Below are 21,592 nucleotides of genomic sequence, written 5' to 3' on the forward strand. Positions count from 1 at the left end.
TGAGGTGCAGCAGCATCATTTACTGGAAACAGAAACAAACCTATAACTTGTAAAAGGAACAGGCGCTTCCAAGAACTGGACTCAAGCTTTCTTTCTTAGCCCCATTTTAATTGAAATTTTAAATTTTCCAGTACATCAGTACATACTAGCAGTACTGTGCTAGCAGTTGTTCCTACCATTTTCTTCATGGATGAACAAGTTTAACCCAAAACATAGGTCCAGAGAACCAGAGGATGTACAGCTGTAAACAAAACACTTTTGTTGACTAATATCTAGTGCTTTTACTTCTCTTCTGTTTCAGTCACCCCATCCCAGCTTCAAAGTAAAGTCTTGGTGCTTTGAATAATCAATAGGTTATGTACTCATATTATTTCGTGGTGGAAGACTACTTCCCTAAATATTATCCCCCCTCCCTCCTATCAAATTGCTAGCATTTCAACAACTTTCTATAAAATGTCAGAACAGGGAAACTTCATTATTAATATAATTCCAGTAAAAAACATGGAAAGTCCTATCACAATGAATATCCCACAACTCCTGAACTTCATCATGAAAAAGAGTTCAATTCAAATGATCAAAATCCCTTTCACGAAATAAAATTTCTCTGTATATTTTAATACATTCTTAAAGTAAGAAAATATTTCTGTTTTAATTCTTTTGCTCATTCTTCTCATTACTCCACCTCACCAGTCCTCTTCCCCTGGCATATAGTTTTCCTTTAGGGAAAAAAATTCATCCATTTTTTCATTTTGCTCTTATTAACATTACAGGATAGATTATTTACTATTGGTCAAATCCTGCTGTTGTTGCTCATGCAGCGTTACCGGTGTTTTCAACTAACATAGCTGAGAGAGGAAGAAACCCAGGGATCTGGTCCCATCTGGAAGGCAAAGTTTTTGACTTCCCCCAGGCAGAACAAGGTATTTCTCCTACAAGTCAAGCTTTTTCCTCTTTCTTAGACATTTCTAAGCAAAACCTAGAAACAGGATATATCAAAACCAATAAATGTACATGTATGTTTTGATGGAGCACCTCTTCATTAGCAGATGAGCTTGTGGAATCTACCAGATTTTAGGCACTGACGCAGAGGGTCAGAGTCAGAATAGCTGCACCCTGGCAGTGAACCAGCACTGACCCATTCCTGCAGAATGCAGAAAGCAACATCGCTAAAAACAGCCATACAGAAGAGTTTGCATGCATCTTGGTGCAAGTACCAATACCAAAACCTGCATGGCGAAGTACGTGTGGCTGGAAGAGCAGAGTCCCCGCAGGCGAGGGCTGCAAGCGCAAGCTCACCTCTGCCTCCGGACGGGCCGGCGGCTGCCTCGGCGGGCCCCGGCGCGCCGCCTCTCACGCCGTTGTTGAAGGTGTGCGCGTCGGCGGGCTGCAGCTGCCAGTTCAGGCCGAGCAGGTGCATTGCTGCAAGAGATACAAGGTCAGGAAAAATCAATACGCAGGACACAGACAAAGGTGTTTGGGGAGAGACTACAGTTACTTTCAGTTAAGCATCTCAATGAAAATACTGTAGAGCTGCCTGTCTCAGAGGCCTGTTAGTATGCTTTACAAAAACCAAAAAAGATTCATGTGAATCTATTTTATTATTGCTTAGTAACCAGATTTTCTAAACTGCAGAAATGCAAAAGGAAAAAATGCTCATATTCTGGTGAAAACAACAACAACAACAAAAAAAAACCCCAGAGGCAAGCATTCATTTGCTTCATGCTTTGGCATCACACCCTAACCTTTCTGATTCACAGATTAAAAAGGGTATGTTCTTTGAAACAAAACATTACTGCAAATATTAGCTCAAAGTTTATTTAAATTACTTCTGATAATTTACATGTTGATTACAAAATTAGCTTTAGCCCTATGTACACTAATGACATTTTAATTCAATTATTTTGTTTATTATAATTTATGTAAATCAGCATTTCCAACAGTTTTTGTCTTAATTTTGTAGCTTAGACTGTCTTGACAAATCCAGGTCTCTGCCAATCCTTTGGCCTCACTTTTTTTTTTTTTTTTTTTTTTTTTTTAATACAACGCGATGCCCGAGACTCCCCTGCCCAGCCCCGCGGCGCAGAGGCTGGGGCGGCCGCAGCGGGGGCAGTTCGCCTCCCGGCAGAGCTCGCCGGCTGCGCAGGCTCGCTGCAGCTCGCCGCGGGGCGCGCGTGGCCCCGTGCGGAGGGGCCGCCCCCGGCGCCCAGCGCCTCCGGAGCTGGAGCAGGGCCGCGGCAGCGCCCGGCGAGCGCCGAGCGGCAGGCGCCGTGGCCGGCGCTCCCTGAGCGAGTGCTGTGCCAAATGCACGAGACTTCGCGGGTCTAGATCGCCCAGTGGCGGGCACAGGGGTTTAAGGGCATCCGCACCTTGTATAAACGGAAGCTACCCGAATATATCTCCACACTTTCATCATATTATCTCCATAGCATCTTCCCAATACAGAGGAAAACGGGGAGGGAGGTGGCAAGAGCCCACAGCGGTGCTCTTATTTACTTTATGCACACCACCACCGCTTGTTCTGTTCACAAAGTTTGCCCCTACCACAGAGAACAGCATTTTCAGTTACATACTGTATGGTGTTAGAAGGGACACGCTGTCATTCAGGAGAAGAAAACATCAACAGTACAATTACAGGCATTTTTATAATTGTTCACTGTTACAGCGCCAGATCTGCATAAGATCCACAGACATTTTGCATCCGGTTAAAGCATCCGCAGAACTGGCACAGTCACAAACACTGACAGCGGCCCCACAGCTAAACATTCAGACATCAAATACCAGGCATAGGTTAAGGAAAAGAATTATCACGGGAACTGCAATTTACTGTGCTTGAAACGTCACTCAGATACATTACCTCTGAATACAGGGAATCCGTTTAGGTGTGACTCATTCATGTGCATATTCTTAAAAAAAGAAAAGAAAAAAAAACCAAAAAAACAGTCCCCCCCCACCCTCCAGTCTTTAATCCCCCCAGATCCACCTATTGCAGATCCTGGAAACCTCTCAGCACATAATCCATACACGGTTTAGCCTCCGTGTTTTTGAGAGCAGCAGCTCAGAAGCAAGACAGCCCACGTAACGTCGCCTTCCCATACACAAACCTACGGGCCCAGCAGATGCCTAAGGAAGTAACTGAAGTCTGGAGACATTTTGTGTGACTGTGGTTGCCAAAAAAAATGCAAATTTTGTATTAACGCTGAATTTGCAAAATTTTTCCTATTAGGACAAAAACAATGCGCTAAAGTAGCTGGCATTTTAAAGAAAGCTAAGTGTGAACCTGAAAATTATGTTTTGCTGAGAAATTACTCAACTTCCATTTCTGGAACATGTTTAGAATTCCTGGAAAATAGCCAAAAATTTTATGGGAGATCACACGTTTTATTCAATTACAACTTCTTCGTTTTGACAAAACAAACATTTTAAAAGGTATTTTTCAGTCTCGTCAAGCAATTAATTTTCTTTTCAATGCGGCAAAGAAATTGAAAAATTATTCATCAGGCTCAAAAGACGAGGAAGCCCGCTGCGGCCTGCCGGCACCGGGCGCGAGAGCAGGCGGCGCGGGGGCTCCGGGGCGCCGAGCGAGCAGCCGGGCGGCAGGTCGTGCTGCCGGCGAGCCCCACGCAGGGGCCCGCAGCAGGGCTCCAGGCGCGGTTTATCTGGATCACTCCCTTAAGCAAGGGATGAATAAAAACGAAGTGAGCTTCAGAGCTCCAAAGTGAAAACAAGTTACGGAGGAGAATGAGACCTGTGTGTTCCACGCTGAAGTAATACTCTCAGTGTGTCTATGCAAAGTTGCAATTATTTTTCTTCATTGCAAGTACAGCCATAAATGTAGGTCATGAAGAGATGAAAGTGTGTTGCTTCAAGTAAGAATCCTTCCTTACAACAAGGAGATAAGGAAATCATAACTAATGGTCTGTCCAAGAGAATTACAGTTGCTAACTAGGTAAATTCAGACAAGGAATTAAAAAAGATCTTATTAACATAGTATTAAGACAAACTTTGATCCATCTGCTTCCAAGTATGCCACGATTTCATTAATAACACTGCTGCTCTGTGTTTTAATCATAGATGCACATTAGGTAGGAGCAATTAGAGCTCCTTCCTAACAGGCCGGGGATTTGCATGTCTGCTACAGCTCCCAACAGAGACAGAGAGAAGATGACAAATCTCCTGCACAGCTCTCATATCCATCAACTTGATCTACGAACTTCCACTAAGACAACGGAAGTCACAAGCACGAGGCCTGTTCATCTCCTACCGCGGAAAGGAAAGTGTGTCGCGGGGGCCTGAGGGGAAAGCTCTGCGTTCGTACCGCATATTGCAAACCTGAACGGCAGCACAGCAGCGAGAACACGGAGCTACCTATTCTCTCCTGCTTCCAAATGCTGTGAGATGGTAAATTTATATGATTAACCTTTTGTACTGTTAATCAAACAAAAACGCCTCCAGCAAAGGAATAAGCAGAAGCCCATTTAATTAGAAACATGGGGACCCACTCAGAAGCTGAGCACGTGTGTCAGAGCAGAAATCTGAGGCAGTAAATTTGTGTTTGCTTTCTATTGTAGGTTTTCTTGAAACTACAGCTTAGGAGCCTGTGATGCTCTGGCTTTGCCTTCTTCTCCAAACACACACTTTCATCAGATTTACGAGTATTGACCAGCCAGCTGAGGTGGATACCCTGCTAGATCCATATGCCCAGAAAGACACCAAGGTCTGGCAGTCTCTGACTCCAGCCTGTCAGGGAATGACCTGAAACACCAAAAAAAAGTGCCAATTTATTCCTTACGTATACAGGATATTCATAAATTATCTTGTACCAAGAATACAGATATGTTTTGTAGTTATTTAGCTAGATGTGTTCACTTTTTCCTCAAAATTTTAGCATAATCTTTGTGTTTTGAATAATTTATTTTTAAATATTGAGCTTATCAGAACTTATCATTGATCAAGTAACTTACGATGGTGAATTCTGTATACTCTAAAAACTGAGAATATAGAAACAATGAATTTTGAAGTAGGTTAAAAGAGAATAGCCAACCTCTTCCCCCACAACACATGCCACAAACAGAAAAAGAAGAAAAAAAAATAGATGCTGAACCTACATATACATCAGCAGAGAAGTAGTCTACCACTAGAGACCTACCAAATGTCAGTCTAAGACGGAGTTTGCCGGGGTCACATTACACATTATTTTCGAAATCACAGAGGTCTGCAGAAAACAATAGCAAAGTTTGCAAGCAAAACCTTTGTGAATGTTCTCTAGCACTCCATAGTGTCCCGATTTTCTCTTTTGCACAATCTTCTCTTTTTTTTGCCATAACCCCTATCGTCACTCCTTTCAGAGTTTAGTACAACGGAAAATGGTGTCCAAGCTCAGAAAACTCTCCTTCCTCTCCCCGTGCTCTCCTGACCATCCCAAACTATGTATTTTTTAAAGTCAATACCTTTGAACTCTCCATTTGCTAAAGATCTCCCAGTGCTACAGCCCAGCATCTGTCAACAGGCAGGATACCATCAGCTTTTGCATTTAGCCCTTTACGCGATGGCATTCCCTCTTAAAGGGAGGTCTATGCAGATCAATGATTCACCATTCTTCCTGTTCCTACTCCATCTTCCCAGCTGAAGTCTGCAAGACACGCACCACTAGCTTGTGTAGAAAATTCAGTATTCCCTAAACTATCCAAAAAGGCAAGAAGTTTTTAAAACTAGCCAGAATATTAAGTTGCCATGCTTACTAAACAGCTCTGAAGCATAAGTGTCATCCTAAACTAGTGTCATCCAAAATTATCCCATCAAACTATGTTCTCACTTTGTCAGGATATATCTAGTCATGCTACTCTGTTTAATTGTAGCAGGTCAGCTTTCCTTCACATGAAATAGAAATTGGTCCATTCTGTACATCACAAACAACATTAGGAAATAAACACTAAAAGCAGATTTGCTTTGTGTGGGATAGTCTATTATAGGGGAGTGGAAACACTAGAAGTTTCATTTTTAACCATTCATGAGATGAACAAAGACATAATGCTACTTACTACAGCATAGCTAGTGCTGAATGACATCAGTATGATTTCAGAATCAAGCCTAATGAATTGCAGACATGATGAAACAAAATTACGTATGCGTAATGTAGCATATAATTCTATAACTTTTTTGTTCAAAAAACTATCTATATATCTATTGTTTATTTTATATATATCTTTTGCATTTGGTCTTGATGCATGATAATACTTGTATGAAGTGAAGGAAGTTTAGCGTTTTACACTTCCTTGCACATACAGATAGGTAACCTGAATTACTTGAAAAGAATAAATGCATCCCCCAAAATTGAAAAAATACTTAAATATTATTGCATGCTTTGTTTTTATTACATGTTATTCAATTGAGATTCATGATTCTTTTTACTACTCTTATTACTGCTTGATCATGCAACAAAACTGTACGGATGCCAGAAACCGGTCTTACTGACTGATAGCATTTTTCATAAGATGACAGTTACTTAAAAGAGCAGAGTACATAGCAGATTTTCGTTCTACTACTACTCCTCCAGAGAATTAGATTCGTGTTTAACTCAAGTCACAAGTGAAATGAGTGCAGAAGGCCTGCGCTCCAGGGATTATTTGCCCCTCTTATGAAACAAATGCACAATTCATCACAACTGACAGTCTCTCCTCAAGAGATGCCCAGGACAGGAACAGCAGGGCTCTGAAGGTCAGCGAGAAGAGCAGCGGAGGAGCTGGGTGGGCAAAACTTGCACAGCCCCTGAAAAAGTCACGCTTGGCTCTAACCCGGGTTTGCAGGCGCCCGAAGAGCCTCGCTGCTGGGAGCTGTAACATGTTGCATGTAAGTATCAAAAATAGAAACTTGTTTGATGACTACCAGGAATATGTTGCTGTCACATGTGGTTTTGTTATACAGGCAGAGAGGAAACAAACACACTAGGCTGTGAGACACCTAGCGTGACTGTAATAAGGATGCCAGAGTCCTTCTGAGGATATTTGAGAGATCTCAGTAAAATTCATCACGTTCCCATGCCATTTTCCAAAGGCAAAACCAAAGCCATGGCCACTTGGCTTGCTGGGTGGGCGCCTGCATTTGTGCTATATTACCCACCCGATAGCTTGAAGTCATATTTTAAAAAGGTCTATCATTTGATACGACAGAGTTGCAAATGGAAAAGCGGCTGCGCAGCGCAGTGACGGAGTCTGCTACCGACACTGCATTATTCAAAGCGAGGGCTGACTGGAAACTGCGTGACGACTTTATGTGACCGGAGAAAAGCAAGCCTGACTGCGCATATAACGTGGTGAGCTCCGAGCTGACCAACAGGCTGAAGGGGGAATCTTGTGCTGTAAGATGAGAAGTTCCTTGGAAATTTCAATGTAATATTCAAGTAAGTCAAAAAAGCAAGTCAAACACTGAATTATCAGGAGAAAAGGAAAAGTGAGCAAAGCAAGGAATGTTGTCAGGCCACCTGTCCTCATCTCAGAAACGACCTAGAAGAATTGGTGCAAAATCACTAGGGAGAAGTATACATAACATTGTGCCTGGTTCTTGCAGTGTTTCCAAGACATCTACTTTTGGTTGTTGAAAATAAGTTATTGGATTATTTGGCTTTTATCTGATCCAGCACAGCTGCTCCCACACGTACACAGCACTCTTCAGGGCATCTGCTAGTCTCAAATGTTTCTTGCAATGTTTGATACATTTTTACGCCCTGCTCTATATCACAGCCTGCCCAGAAAACACTCGTACCTACCCACCAGCTCTGCTACCTTAAGGGATGTTTAGACCACCCTATCACAAGCAAACCCTTGAATTTTTATGCCACAAAGCACTTCCCAGAAGCAGTACATTTTTTAGGTACCCTACAGTACAAGCTTCAGCATCTCTAAATAGACTAGGAATGCAGTATATAAAATGGCAATTGCTGACATGCTGCAAAGATTGACCTTTACTTCACAGGGGCCTCAATCTAAAGGAGTTATTCACCACTGCAGTAGTAAATATTCTAAATAACTACTGTTAATAGCAAATCTGAGCCACTTATGGGAGGAATATTTTCAAAGGATCTTGTTAGAGAGCTCAGGGATACAGGTGATAAGAGTTTAAATTCTCCTGAGAGTAGATTTTAGATTTATAATCAAAGATTGAAGTTCAACTAAAAGAATTAGCTGGAATACCCAGTACTTAGGGCATTTACGAACTCAAGTTGTAAGATTAATGACTAAGAATTCTACACACTTCAGCTAAAATATTTGGATGCACTCCTGATCATACTGTGATCTTCTATTTGTGAATATTCGATTGTTTTCAAGAAAGATTAAAGTAGTATTTCAAAAAAGGTAACGATCTAAACTTAATACTTTTTTTTTTTTTTTTTTTTTTACAGTGTATACAGAAAATTGCTTATTGACCACAGCTATTGAAATTCAACAACTAAGATGGTTCTGTTTCATGGTCATTAGGTCTCAGTAAATTTAAGCTTCTCTTAATCCATATGCTACTTGGTATGCACTAATCTTCTTAATAAATTTATATTAAAAGTACATTCGGGAATTCAATTTATAGCATTACCAAAATACATAACTTCAAAAATTAACAGGATTACACTGTTCTCATTACAAGAATAGGTATTTCTACATCATGGCTGGAGAGCACATTCTTCCATCTGTATTTACTTTACGTATTACACTGACCAAGACCTATCACTTATTGAAGACTTTTTTTTTTCCCCCCAAATCCACAATGTTAAAACCGGAAAATTCCATTAACTACAATGTTACTACTGCATATTTTTATACTCTGTTACACGTTTCTTAGCACTTCTCCACCAATTGATTAAGCTGGTTATCCTTCTGCATTTTCTATTGTCTATTCTTCATTTTGTTAACCGGAGTCCTTCAGCAGCTTTACTTCTAAATTTCTTGCAACTCTCCAAAGAGAAAAAACAGAGTCTGAATTTTCTGACTATGTGGGGAATATCTTGAGAGATGATTATACAATAAATTTGTGGAACAACAAACAACAAATACCAGTTACAGGTTCTGCTGGCCTTTTCACTGCTGCACTGGCTTTTGCTTTACGAAACCTTCAAACCCAGAAGCACTTTATAGAAATACCATAAGGATCTATGAATTGGTGGATTGTTATTACCAGCAGAACAACTTCTGCTGGGATTTATTAATTGCTTTCTTTTGAATAAATGTTATTACAGATGAAAAAGGAGACGGAACGACTGTAAGATGTTTGTCAGTGTGTTCACAGGGAAGAAATAGGGAGATCTAATAAAAGCAATTTTTAAAAATTGGCTACCACACATCCCCATCCCACCCCCAAACTGACTGACTTCTTTCCCCATGTACATCAGTAAACTGAATGGAATGAATTTTCAAAGCACAGCATGAAAGGTACACCCACAAATCCCGTTAGTAGCAATGGGAGTTGTGTGCTCACCTGCCATGCAATGCTTTGAAGGTTTATTCCTCTACGTCCACCTTCAGTCTTTCGACTTTCAAAATACTTGAAACCCTTACATGTCCTTTGAATTACCTGATGAAGGAGAATATTAGCACCTGGCATCCAATTGCTAGGAGTACCACAACAGAGCTTCAGGTTGCAGGAACATGTTGCACTTCAGATAATCGATACTTCCCCCTTCGCTGCTCTAACTGTGACTGAGAAAGAATTGCTGTTTGATACTTTTTGACTTTTCCCTTTTCAGTCGTCTTTACTGAAATGTTTTGATTTTGTGCCACTTTCTGAATGAATTTTTGTCATAAGAAGGGTAACAGCACTGCATACTACCTTCAGAATCTGGAATCACGTGGCAAAGACCTTAAAGGAGAAACAGAACACAGCGCCCCGTTCATCCATTCTCATGACAGGCTGCAAATTGCACAGTGCGTAGAAAACTGGCACAAGTTTAATCCGTTCCTGAGACTGTATAAGATGAGCTTACTTCTTCTGGCAACTTTAAGAGTCAAGACTGCTATCTTTTTGATGTTGCAACTGACCTAGATAGCTGTAACTAGTAAGAGTATTTTTATTTATCTATCACGGCATCATTGAGCCTAGAAGGTCCAAAATCACATTAAAGAGTAACTGCTTAACCAGCCTTGCCAAAACAGTCATTTTTGAAATAGCAGGAGAAAAGCAGAAAGGGATGCTCTTGTCTAAAGCACAGTGAAAAAAATCCTCTTTTTATGAGAAACTGTGAGCATTTAATATTAATACAAAGCAAATTGAATCTAATTTTAATTTCGCAGGTAAAAGACACCATTATCATGAACGAAGTACTCAACTCATCTCTATTCTACTTCCAGAAGGAGGAAGAGCGTAGCTGAGACCTGAAACTGTAGTTTCAGGGAAAACAGACATAAATATAGTCTTTTAAATCACTGCCACTTGCACTTAGGAGAGTTATAATTTACATATAAAATAACTGATTTACTTTCAATATTAATTCTAACTGTAAGGGATATCATGTCAATCATTTTATTAGATTTATGTTTATCTTCCCAAACTGCAACGTGGTGCCCTAATCTCTACAACCAAGATGAAGACGACTCTCAATCTAACTGTTCCAAAGCATTCAGACTGTTGCTCAACCTCTGCATTGGCAGTCATATGGATAAGAAAACAAGAGTTTTCTCCTTTGTTACTCTTTTTTAATTCACTAAATGAAGTAGAATCACATGATTGTGAATGGCCACATTTTATCCCCAATACTAGTATGTATCCTTTCTAATCATGGAGTATATTCTTCCTGAACACAAATTATGCAGAACAGTTTAACTGAATTACATGGCTGTAAACACTGCACGTATAATAAAATTTCAGATTTCACTTTCTGCATGAATTAAGCCTTGAATTTAAAAGTTCATTACAAGGAGGAAATAAATGTAACGATGCAAGGTAAACACGATTTCCTCCCCCAGAAGTTTCTCATTCATTTTCAACACTATAAACTGTTAAAACTTCTTTCATGATACACTTCCAAAGGTATATATAAACACAGTGCAAATTATATCCTGGGCAATTAGAAGAAGATAGAGACTACCTTTAGTATATATGCAGAGTTCAGCCTTCTGTATGCCTTGCAGGGCAGACATTATTAATATATTGAGAGCTGGATGTCCTACTGATCCAAAGTAGAATCACACTTGAAAATCAAGTACAGTTTTACTTGATAGATGTCTTACATAACTGGTTAGTTATGGTTGTGTAGCTGTAATTCTCACTGATTTCTTTAATTGTAACTTTTTTGTAAAGGAACAACATGAAATTATTATTTTAGTTATGTTTTTAAGAAATCCTTTCCCCCCCCCATTCTCATTACACGTGTTCTATTAACCATTTGCTATGGTGGGTTTACTATAACTGGGATATACTCAATTTTCATTTTGTATCTTCCTGGGTCTTGGCAGATTTTCAAAGTCTGAAGTTTGCTTATTTTTCTTTCCAAGTAACTAACAAATCCACTTGAAAGCTTGCTTTCCATCCTCCATACCTTCTCATCTTCAGGATTCTAAAGCAGTTAAGAAAGTGCAACTTGAAAGCAGGGACATGATTTCAGCGTGATCTCACCAATGTGGAAGTGCATTAAAAAGACCAGAGAAATCAATGAAGGACTTATGTGGTGCCAAGATTTTAGTTTTAGACCACTGCCTTATTTTCAAGTTGCAAAGTTGCAGGTTTTCAAACTGCAGCAATGTGCGTTTCACATGGAATCTCTGTGTGTACGCGTGCTCATATACGATCTGCAGCTACGTCGCTCAAACACCCTGTAACGCAAACTAATCAGTCAATACAAAAAAAATAAACCTTGCATACCCATTTCAAGTTCTGAGAAATATTATGAGAGGATACTAGCCTCTATCAGTCCATTTCAAGCACTGTACACCATGCATAAATATAGAAAGCTACATTTATGTTTGGATACCTAAATCCTGACTCCTGTAAGGAACATCATTATAATATACACTTATGACAAATACTTAATTAAATATTAATAAGAGTTACTACTTGTCTTTCCCTATTATTTCAAAAGTTGCTTTTTATCATATGGGTTTTTATGGCTACCTCAATTTGATATTCTTCCCAATACAAGAAATTTCACAGCAGAGATAATACAAGAGCTGCTGTCCACAACAGAAAAATGAAGTCTGCTTTTGTATAGAGTATCTGATCATTCTAAAGAAGCCTCCTGTCTAGCATACAAACTGGCGAAGAAGCCAGTCCCATGGTCTGAGGCCACAGCAATGCAGGCTGCTGATCACCAGCCAGTCTGCAACGCGGTTGAACGTCAGGGCCCATCGTAATCAAGGTCAAAATCGTCACCGACTTCAGTGGAGAGAGCTTCACCTCAGAACTCTTCTATTAATTTTGTGTACTGAAGACTGTAGATATCACAGTCATTCCTCCAAAACAGTGTTTTCTGCAGTCAATGGCAATGCAGTCCAGAAAAACCCTGTGCCCTTCAAAATCAACAGCTTAAATTGCATGGTGAATTGGACATGAGAGATAATGCATCGGCATATGTATCACTGTATGCAATTAATTAATGAATCACAGAACAGAATTTGAGCTAGAGTATACACCCTCAGAAAACCTTCTTCTGAAATGATAAGCTCAATTACATACACTATGCAAAGCGTAACTGAATTGTATCAAATAATATTTTTTAACACACTTAACACTATCATTTATCAATAAAATAATGGAGAATTTTTCTCTGAAGAGAAAACCACTTACACTAATATTTTCAAATGGGGGTGAATGCAATACATGTTAGCTAGAACCACACAAGAACTGTACTTAGTAAATACGCTCAGGTTCTCCTTTTTATAACACCTAGTTGGCCAGCAATCAAACCAGTACCATTTTTATTGGACTGAAGAAGTGGTAAACGCTACGTATTTTAAAAATTAAAATATATTCAAAATTGCATCTAGCATTTCAGCCTTACTCTTCACAGTTTATCTAACTTCACTTTGCAGCTGACATGCACAATTTGATTGTGAGGACTGTTGCAGCTGGAGGCAACAGATACCTCAGTGTCCCCAACAAGCACAGCAGAATAGCTGTTTTCTGAGATTCTTAGAACAGTATGAACGGAGAAGTGTTTTGCAAAAAGTAAATTTATTCTCCTTTTGAGTATTTGCTTCAACTCAGAAGCAGGTATCAAAGCTGGTCCTCAATAACTTAGCATAAAAATGACTGGAAGCTCCTTTATGTCACCGCATCTGGCAAGTTTCCACAGTGCATTTAGCTTCTCCCTTCACAACACTGCTAATATTTAAGTACCCAAGAAGTGTTACAGCTGAGAATTGTTTCCTTCAGTTTTAATTTGTGGAAGACATATTTGATTTTATAGTCCAACAGAGAAAATCTGCTTCTGTCTCCTGGAAGTAGCTGTCCATACTAATTAGTGAGAAATAAAATATATAAAAATATTTAGATTCCTAGAATACGGACAGAATTAAAATGAGAATACTACAAACCCTGTATTTATAAATATTTACACATCTCAACTTCCACGATAGCTTTAAAAAATCTGTGATAACAGCTACAGAGTTGCTTCACCAGTTTTCCATTTATATGTTATTTTGATGTTTTAATGACTATATTCTTTAAAAAAGAAACAATAGTATTACATGCATTTCATGTAACTGTAATTCAGGGTTGCTATCTACTCTTCCAAAAATTGTTTAAGGAATCTGTTTGCATCCTGTTTTTTTGCAGAGTTTGCATAAACTGAAGCTCTCAATCCATTCTTGAAACGTATGTACTTTACCATTTGCATTCAAGTCCTCAGAGGCAGATTTTCAGTTCATAAGCAGGATTAACAAATTTCCATCCCTACGCTGCATTATGGAATTGTACACAAAATCAGTTCTCTTTTTATAGCGGCCCATAGGCCTTTGGAATGACAGAGCCTCTGGGGAACTGCATTGTTCGCACCCAGGCTACAGAAAGCACCATGAAAATAATCTGCTTTTGTGCTGTGCTTTCTAAAACGTAATGCTATCCAATGCAATAAATTATGAGGCTGAAATGATCAGATACTGTTTTGAACAGTGTAACTGACTGCAGCGTACCAGCGAAGTCCAAGGAGGAAATACAATTTACTCTGCTGTATACTTCAGAGTCACACCTATAAAGTTCTTTGAATCTTTACTAAACCAATTTTGTATGTGAAATATTTTAGAACTTACCTTCCCTGTTTTAGCAAGCTAGACACAACACTCGCTTCCTCCCTGTCAGTGAACAACGGGAGGGACTGAAAGAGCTGTGGCTAAGCACTCTTACTGAAAAAAAACCAGAGGATGCTGCAATAATTGTCCTGAGAGGCTAGAAAGGAAACAAGAGTCTATGCTGACAGCTTAGCTCAGCGTGAACTCTCATTTTTCACACGGAGCTAATTAAAAACTGAAATTAGTTAAATATGGAAATGACACTTGCAAGCACTTTAGCTGAATTCTGGCAAAATCCCTCCAGAGTGCTGCAACACTACCTGCTGCTTCAAAACTCCCCAGCTGAATTTCACAGTTAAAAGGCTGAGCAAAGGGAAAGTTATTACTGAGATTTCCAATTCAAAATGTATCTCTAAAATTCCAAATTAAATTTCACGGTAGCCCTTTCACTAACTAGGGACACACTGTGCAGCCCACTGATACGGTGCTCAAATAACACCCCTGCATGTATTCTCCGATTATCTCACCTTTAGGCACAGCGCTGGTCGTGCCAGAACTGTGAAGCTCCCACGGAGAGCGGCACTGCAACGCTACGGAGATGAGCCACGTACTGCTACAGAAGTGGTTATTTGGAAAGCACTGACACACAGTGCATAAGGGAAATACTTTCCAGTTTAATGGCACAAATATCAGAAAATCAGAACACAACAACCAAAATACTTCATGCTTCATGATTTTAATTTGTATTTGTAAGTGCTGAACAGAAATGCAGAGAAGGGCCTATAATGTAATCAATTACACTACATATATATGTCAGTGCTTTACAGGCTAGGTAATAATAAAAAGCATCTCTGCATATTTAAACGGGCACAAAGAACCAAGGGACCGGATATGCATAAAAGGTATGATGACTGACGTTAGCTTTTTGACTGAAGCACCAGGTGAATTTCATTGCAGAGCACATGACTCGCCTAGTATGCACAAAAGCAAGCATATTTGCCCAAGGGCAAATATGATTTCTGAATGCAATTTAACAAAACCCACCCACAGTGCAGATCATTTTGGATCCATATCAAGGCATTCAGGATAGCCAATCACTTTTAAAACAACTGGAGCATTTTGATTTTATTGTTTTTCCTATATTCCATCCCTTTACCCTTGAGGCATCCCCTCCCACTGGCCTGCAGCCACTATTGCACCAACAAATTTCTGTCTAGGAAAGCCAGAAAAAAATGCCACATAGCACGAACGCCACTGTTACTCCCAAGTCTGCTGGCAGGGAACATTGCTGCGCCCAGCCTGCCAAAACCTCTTCCCTGGCAGCTAGCTGTATAATCTGTGTATCACACCCAGGCTTTGCTAGTCCAGGGCCTTGAAACCATCTCAGCTTACCCAGCTGGAGGGGATATGCTGCAGCTGCACCATCAGACCCTCTTATTTTATTGAATTTTGAATATGCAGTTTCAAAGCAATTCAAACGATTTTGCCCAAGGCCTCAGATCAGTAAAACCACTGATACCATCTGCAGCAGGCTTCCTAAATTTGAAGCATTTAAACACAGGTGACAGGATAGGAGCTTTCACTGTAAGGACTAACACTTACGAAAAGCTTGCTAACAAACTTGGTTAAGCCCCATACTGGCAAGGAAGAAACTGCATGGCTTTTAGCCCAGATCTCACAACAGCACTGGTGATAATGGGAAACTCCATTTTTAATTATTTTTTAGAATCATGCATATTTTTTCAAAGTTAAAAAGTAAGCATTTACTTGATAGCAGGGAGTTTCATATGTTTTAGAGTATCTACAATTAGCAGAGATAGAGAGCAGAGTATGATAAACCTGAACTCTTAGCAACAAGGTTTACTATGAAATTCAGAATCTAGTAACCTGAAGGCTCTTTAGAAGTTTGTGAAATTCTAATGAGGCCATTAAAAAAAAAAAAAAAAAAAAAACTTTGACCAAACAAAGAAAATCCAGAGGCACCTTGAGTCCCCTCAAGTAACATTTTTACTAATGCCCAATGCCCATTTAATCATATTCAACACCCTTAAACATCTCAGAACACGTTTAAGTATACATATGCACAAGCCTTGTTTATGCTCTGCTGTGAAACAGAGGATAACAGCAAGACTGCAGTAAAATCATACTACATTTTGATCAAGATCCCCGGTTAGGAATTCTGCTTTTACAGAACAGCAGAACTATAAATACCCAGAAAGGGCAGAATCTCAAGACCAATACCTTGATGCCCACGGGACATATGTAGTGACACTGAGCCCCTGTGGATTCTGCATTGCCAACGTAACACAGTTGTTTCCAGCTAGGAAACTGCTTACGTTTCCCCATCACAACACCATACAATCCTGCTGCCAGCCAGCACAGGCAAAAAATTAAATTCCCTATCTAGCAGTTGTCCATGCCCACAGCCCATTTAGGATATGCACGACTGACAGGTACAAGCTTAAAAACTACTGAGACATACACCTGGCCAGCTGTCAAACCAGGAGCCCAAGCCTCTGCCAGAGGAAGCAGAGTGTATCAGCCAAAGTCCTTGGCAGAACGGTTTCTGGGCGGTTCTGGTCCCAGAATGGCTCCATGAATTTATTCACTTCATACTGAACAGGATGTCTAAGCTGGATTTATGTTTCTGTTGCTTTATTGCCCTGTCGGCACACAAAACCCTGTACCTATACCTGCACCGAGTCCTTACTGGATCTTTCAGTTAGTGATGTACTTTTTTTTACAATAATCACTATATTTGTCATGCAAATTCATTGGTAAGGATATTAAGGTTTCAGTAAAGGAGATCTCAAAAGTTTCCCTAAATAATTGAAACATTTTGTGCCCAGTTGTCCATGCTGTAAGGTTTCAGCTGATTTCAGTAACAGCCCCCAGTGTGAACTGGAAGAAAGAACTTGCCCTACAGCACAACACCTTGGGTGCAGATTTCTTCACATCACCACTTTTACGCACTGCCACCTTGGGCTATGGCCAAGCAGCATAGCGTAAGCATTAACTGAAACGCGACTCGGTTGCATGAAAGCTAAGAACAATGCAGTTTGACTGAAGTTCAATAGCTTCATGCAGAACAAGAAAAAGAAATTTAGTTCCTCATTGAGGTATGCAGTGGAACTGTATGAAAACCTCAAGAGTTGGTCCAAGCCAGCTTTAGTCATATCTTTAGATACATGGTAATAAATCCAAGGAAAACTGATTTATACTAAAGCAATATACTAAGTCTGCAGCTTTACTTTCTAAGAACCAAGAAACAGCTTTTATTTGCTGCATATGATGGGTACTGCGACTGTCAGCTCTGTGAAATCGGGGGGCAAGTCAGCGTGGACAAGGTCTCGTCTAATCTATAACACAATTATACCAGAGGAAGCAATCTGGGGTTAAACGTTGTAGCCTTAACTCAAGATTATTCCCTCAGTAGCTTTGCAGCAGTTTCTGCGTAATTTAAAGTTCAATTAAAGTTTCTAACCCTGATTTGTATTGCACAGTATTTTGAAAAGGAAAACAGATGAGGACAGCCTGGGTCTTCACCCGCACAGAAGCAGGGCCAGGTCCTCTCTATTCCAGTTTGCGTGTGTATCGGTTGCAGGCAGAACAGACGTGATGGGAGCCGGGAATTCAGCTAACCTGTCTGCAAGCCCCAGGTTACCGCACACGTTCCCAGGCGCCGCCGTGTGTCCTGCCCTCCCGCCGAGCTGGGGCACCGGGGCCTGCCGGCAGGCTTGCCCACGCCACCCTCTGCGCTCGCCCCTACCATCTTCTCGCTGCTGCCGGTGCTCAACTGACCCCTCGTCCCTCGCGCCGGGCTCCCCGCCTGCACGGGGGTTGCACCTCCGCAGCGGCCTTCTTCCCCCCACTGCTCCGCGCGGGCGGCTGCCCGGGGCGCTCGCGCCCCGAGCACCAGCATGACGTTATTGCTCTTCTCCTGTAAAGAGCCCTTCCAATTCCTCGCAAGTCATCCTCTGGCAGCGCCGAAGAGCCCACACTGCCCAAGGGAAACGTGAGACCCGCGGCCCGTACCACCTCGGACGTACGGCGACCAGGGGCACAGCTGATAAATGAGGGAAAGAGTGCAAGTGATTCATGAAATGTGAATATTGATGCACTACATAGGTATGCAATTGCTTTCACAACATCCGCTGTTAAAAATCCTTATTCACGATTTGTCATAAATACCATCAAATGTCAAAAATATGAACAATTCCTGAAGCAGCCAGAGCAACATTATTTTTGTTGCATCTAAGGCACGGACATCCTGTACTCTGGGTTGGCAAAAATTAGAAGATAAAACATAATAATATTGTTTTCTTTCCCCTTTCTAAAAGATAAATATGAATTTATCATTACCAAAAAGCTTTCCTCCCCTTAACTCAAGCAGCGCAGAGGGAAGCCAGCTGGGCAAAACTACTTACTGCAAACGTTCAGCGTCCCCTGAGGCAGGTTTCCCTGTCCCCAAGAGGTGCGTGGTCCTAGGTCAAGCCCCTCTCACAAACCCTGACACAGGATCGGACTCCTTTCACCTCCCATCTCTGCTCCTTTGGTATCTTGCAGCAGCTAATGGGATCAGCTGAGCTTGTAACGTACTTGGGAAGGGCTGCAATCTATAGCTGTGTAGGTTGAAGATTTAGTGGTTGCTCGCTGATATCAGAGAAATCAGTATTTTTCCCCTTGGTGTCTTGCTTTGTAAATGAATTGAATTTTTTTCCTTCTAGAAGATTTCTATATAATTAGATAAATTATGTGCTAATTCATTCTTTTTTTTTTGTCTATATAAGATATTTCTTGTGGCAAAAATTGACAATATATATGGAACTTGGGGAGAAGACAAAAGACAGGAAGGACTCCGACTGTCTTTCGATACGTGTCCTATTGGCAGAAACTCTCAGGAAGTAGCATATGAATGCTGTAGATTCAAGCAATATTGAAATGTTTAGTAGCACAATAAAATGAATGCCAGTACTGTAACACCAGGCACTTAAAGAGCAATTTTGAAAGCAGTAAAACAAGAACTACCCAGCTGTGTTTCAATTTGTATACATCAACAAGCAAACTTGTACATTTCTATAGTAACTCTGCAGACAAATCAAAGAATACAAATGAGAAAAAAAACACAATTCAACTGAATTGAATTTTAATGACTATGAAGAAACAACCTGGTTTTATTAATCTGTATCATGGAAACAGAAATGACGATGCAATTTTGCAGTGTCTCTCCTAATTAATCTGTACCAGTTTATTTGTATACAATCAAGATACTAGAGTCAAAATCAAAATATTCACCATCTTTTCCAGAAAACAATTTTTAAAAATTTGATTTGGGAAGGCTGGCAAGCAGACTTGTCTACCAAAAAACTGCCCCAAAATATTGCCAATATTCACATTTCCTAATATTTCATCTGTCCTTTGCAAAGCCTTTTAACTTTTTCAATAGTAAAATACTAGTTACTAGTAAATACAAGTTACTTTCCTTGGAATCAGGCTCAAGATTCCTGCAGATTCTTAAATGAGAAGACACATATTATTGTCACTAACAGCAACATAAACAAAACAGAACTACTTTCACATCTGACAGCACTGAAAAGAGTATCAAGTATCAGATTTAGAAAATAGCTAACTAGAGGTAGGAAAGGGCAGATTACCGTGAAAACAGGATCATTCTAAAAGCTTCACCAAGGTTCAGAACTTGCTCCCTCTAGAGAAAATCAACTAGTATGGAAAAGTAACATGCTGCTCTTCCTCCTTGCTCCATAAAATTCTTTTCACCAAGTTATATTGGAAGTAGAATGAAACTTGACTTCTTCACTTTAGTGTAGAACATTAATATAAAATATTAAATTATAATTGCAATAGTTTCTATCACATTAGATCATGCTTTAACTCATTTTAAAGTGAATATATTGCTAACAAAAGACACTAGACTGATAGTACCAGAAACTGATATTCATCATTTACTTGCAGAATAGGAGGTAGCAATGAAAGATTCCCTAAGTGCTCCATCTTCAATCCTTCTCTCAAGAAATCAGTCTTTTATCATTTGCTATTCTGGGAAAATAATATACCTCAGCTGAAAGAAGACTAAGTAGTGACTGAGCACTGAGAGCGCATGAAGTCACATCTGATATCAAGGCAACAACCGATCGGTTAGCCTAGTATCATGGACTTCATTCTCATTTACTTTATCTTGAGAGTTAATGAGATACAAATAACAAATCTGTAGGAAATGAAGTGTTAGTTTTCACGGGGACAGATAAAATAGTAGTGAGCATCAGATGCAGTATGTGAGGAAAACAAGAGTCCTTCAGATTTTGTAATCGTTATGTGACTAATCATGATGGAAGTGATACCAGCAATACCGAAGTCACCTGATCCTAAACATCCTGACACCAGCCAACCCCCTCGTGCTCGGCGGCGGGCAGCGATGCTGCCAGGTGCTCTGCAGCGCGGCTCTGGGCCCTGCTCCGCGCTGCTCCGCACGGTTTGGCTCACCCGCTCTGCTTCCCGCAGCGCCGCCGTCTCCGCCTGCGGCGCTGCCAATGCCCATCTCCTCTCTGCCCAGCTGCCCAGAGGAAACGAAGCCTAGACGTAGCTGTACCTCCCCCGTCAGGGTGGCAGTATTTCCTCTCCCGAGCAAACAGTGCCCCACAGGGACGATAATTTTGCGTCCCGAAATAAAAATGGACACGGTTGTGCTGGGAGAGGAGGTCCCCCACTCGGACCAGAGGGAGATTCGGCTCCATTTGGGACCACACTGTACTTCAGCCACCTCCTTGGGGTAAAGTTACCTAGAAAGTTTTAACAGTACACCAATTTTCAAGTCTTTAATAATATACCATATTCTCCATTAGAATAACTAGCAAAATACTAGTTATTTGCAATTAAAAGTGCCAAGACGTAGACTAGAATAAAATATTTTGCCTATGGTAAGAAAAAATAATTTTAAAATGTTATTCCAAACAAAATCCAATGATGACAACATCTAAGTATTCTTACTTTTTTGGAAGTGAATGTAGTGAACTATTTCAGCACTTGGTGAAGTAGTAGCTACATTATCCACACACAAAACAGACATTAATTGTCAGTTTACATACTTTACTACCTTACACTATAGTTTCTTTCTGAAACCCAACACTCTTCCTTTATTTCTGGTTATTATGTTATATTAGAAGAAAATAGAGCCTAATTCTATTCAGAGAGGACACTCAAAATCAGCAGGCTCAAAATCCATTTTTAAATACTGTAAAATATATACATTACTGAAACTCTATTTAGTCATCTGGAATGTAGGAATAATAACATTTACTTTCCCTACAGTAAAGCGCTTATAAGCTAAATTAGCCTTAAGTATCATTGGTCTGAATTCTAGAAAACAGTGAATC

The 21,592-nt window shown here is 40.3% G+C and overlaps 1 protein-coding gene across 1 annotated transcript in view; it reads right to left on the reverse strand.

Annotated features, from left to right (window-relative positions):
* The window catches only part of TENM2 (teneurin transmembrane protein 2), a 592,828-nt gene that overhangs the window by 126,141 nt on the left and 445,095 nt on the right, over window positions 1-21,592 (reverse strand). Inside the window, exon 7 of the mRNA XM_062587647.1 lies at window positions 1,297-1,419. Coding sequence (XP_062443631.1) covers window positions 1,297-1,419 — 123 coding nt within the window. The remainder of the gene's footprint in view (window positions 1-1,296; window positions 1,420-21,592) is intronic.

Source organism: Rhea pennata, chromosome 14 (assembly GCF_028389875.1).
Source record: "Rhea pennata isolate bPtePen1 chromosome 14, bPtePen1.pri, whole genome shotgun sequence".
In the NCBI taxonomy this organism is placed as follows: Eukaryota; Metazoa; Chordata; class Aves; order Rheiformes; family Rheidae; genus Rhea; species Rhea pennata.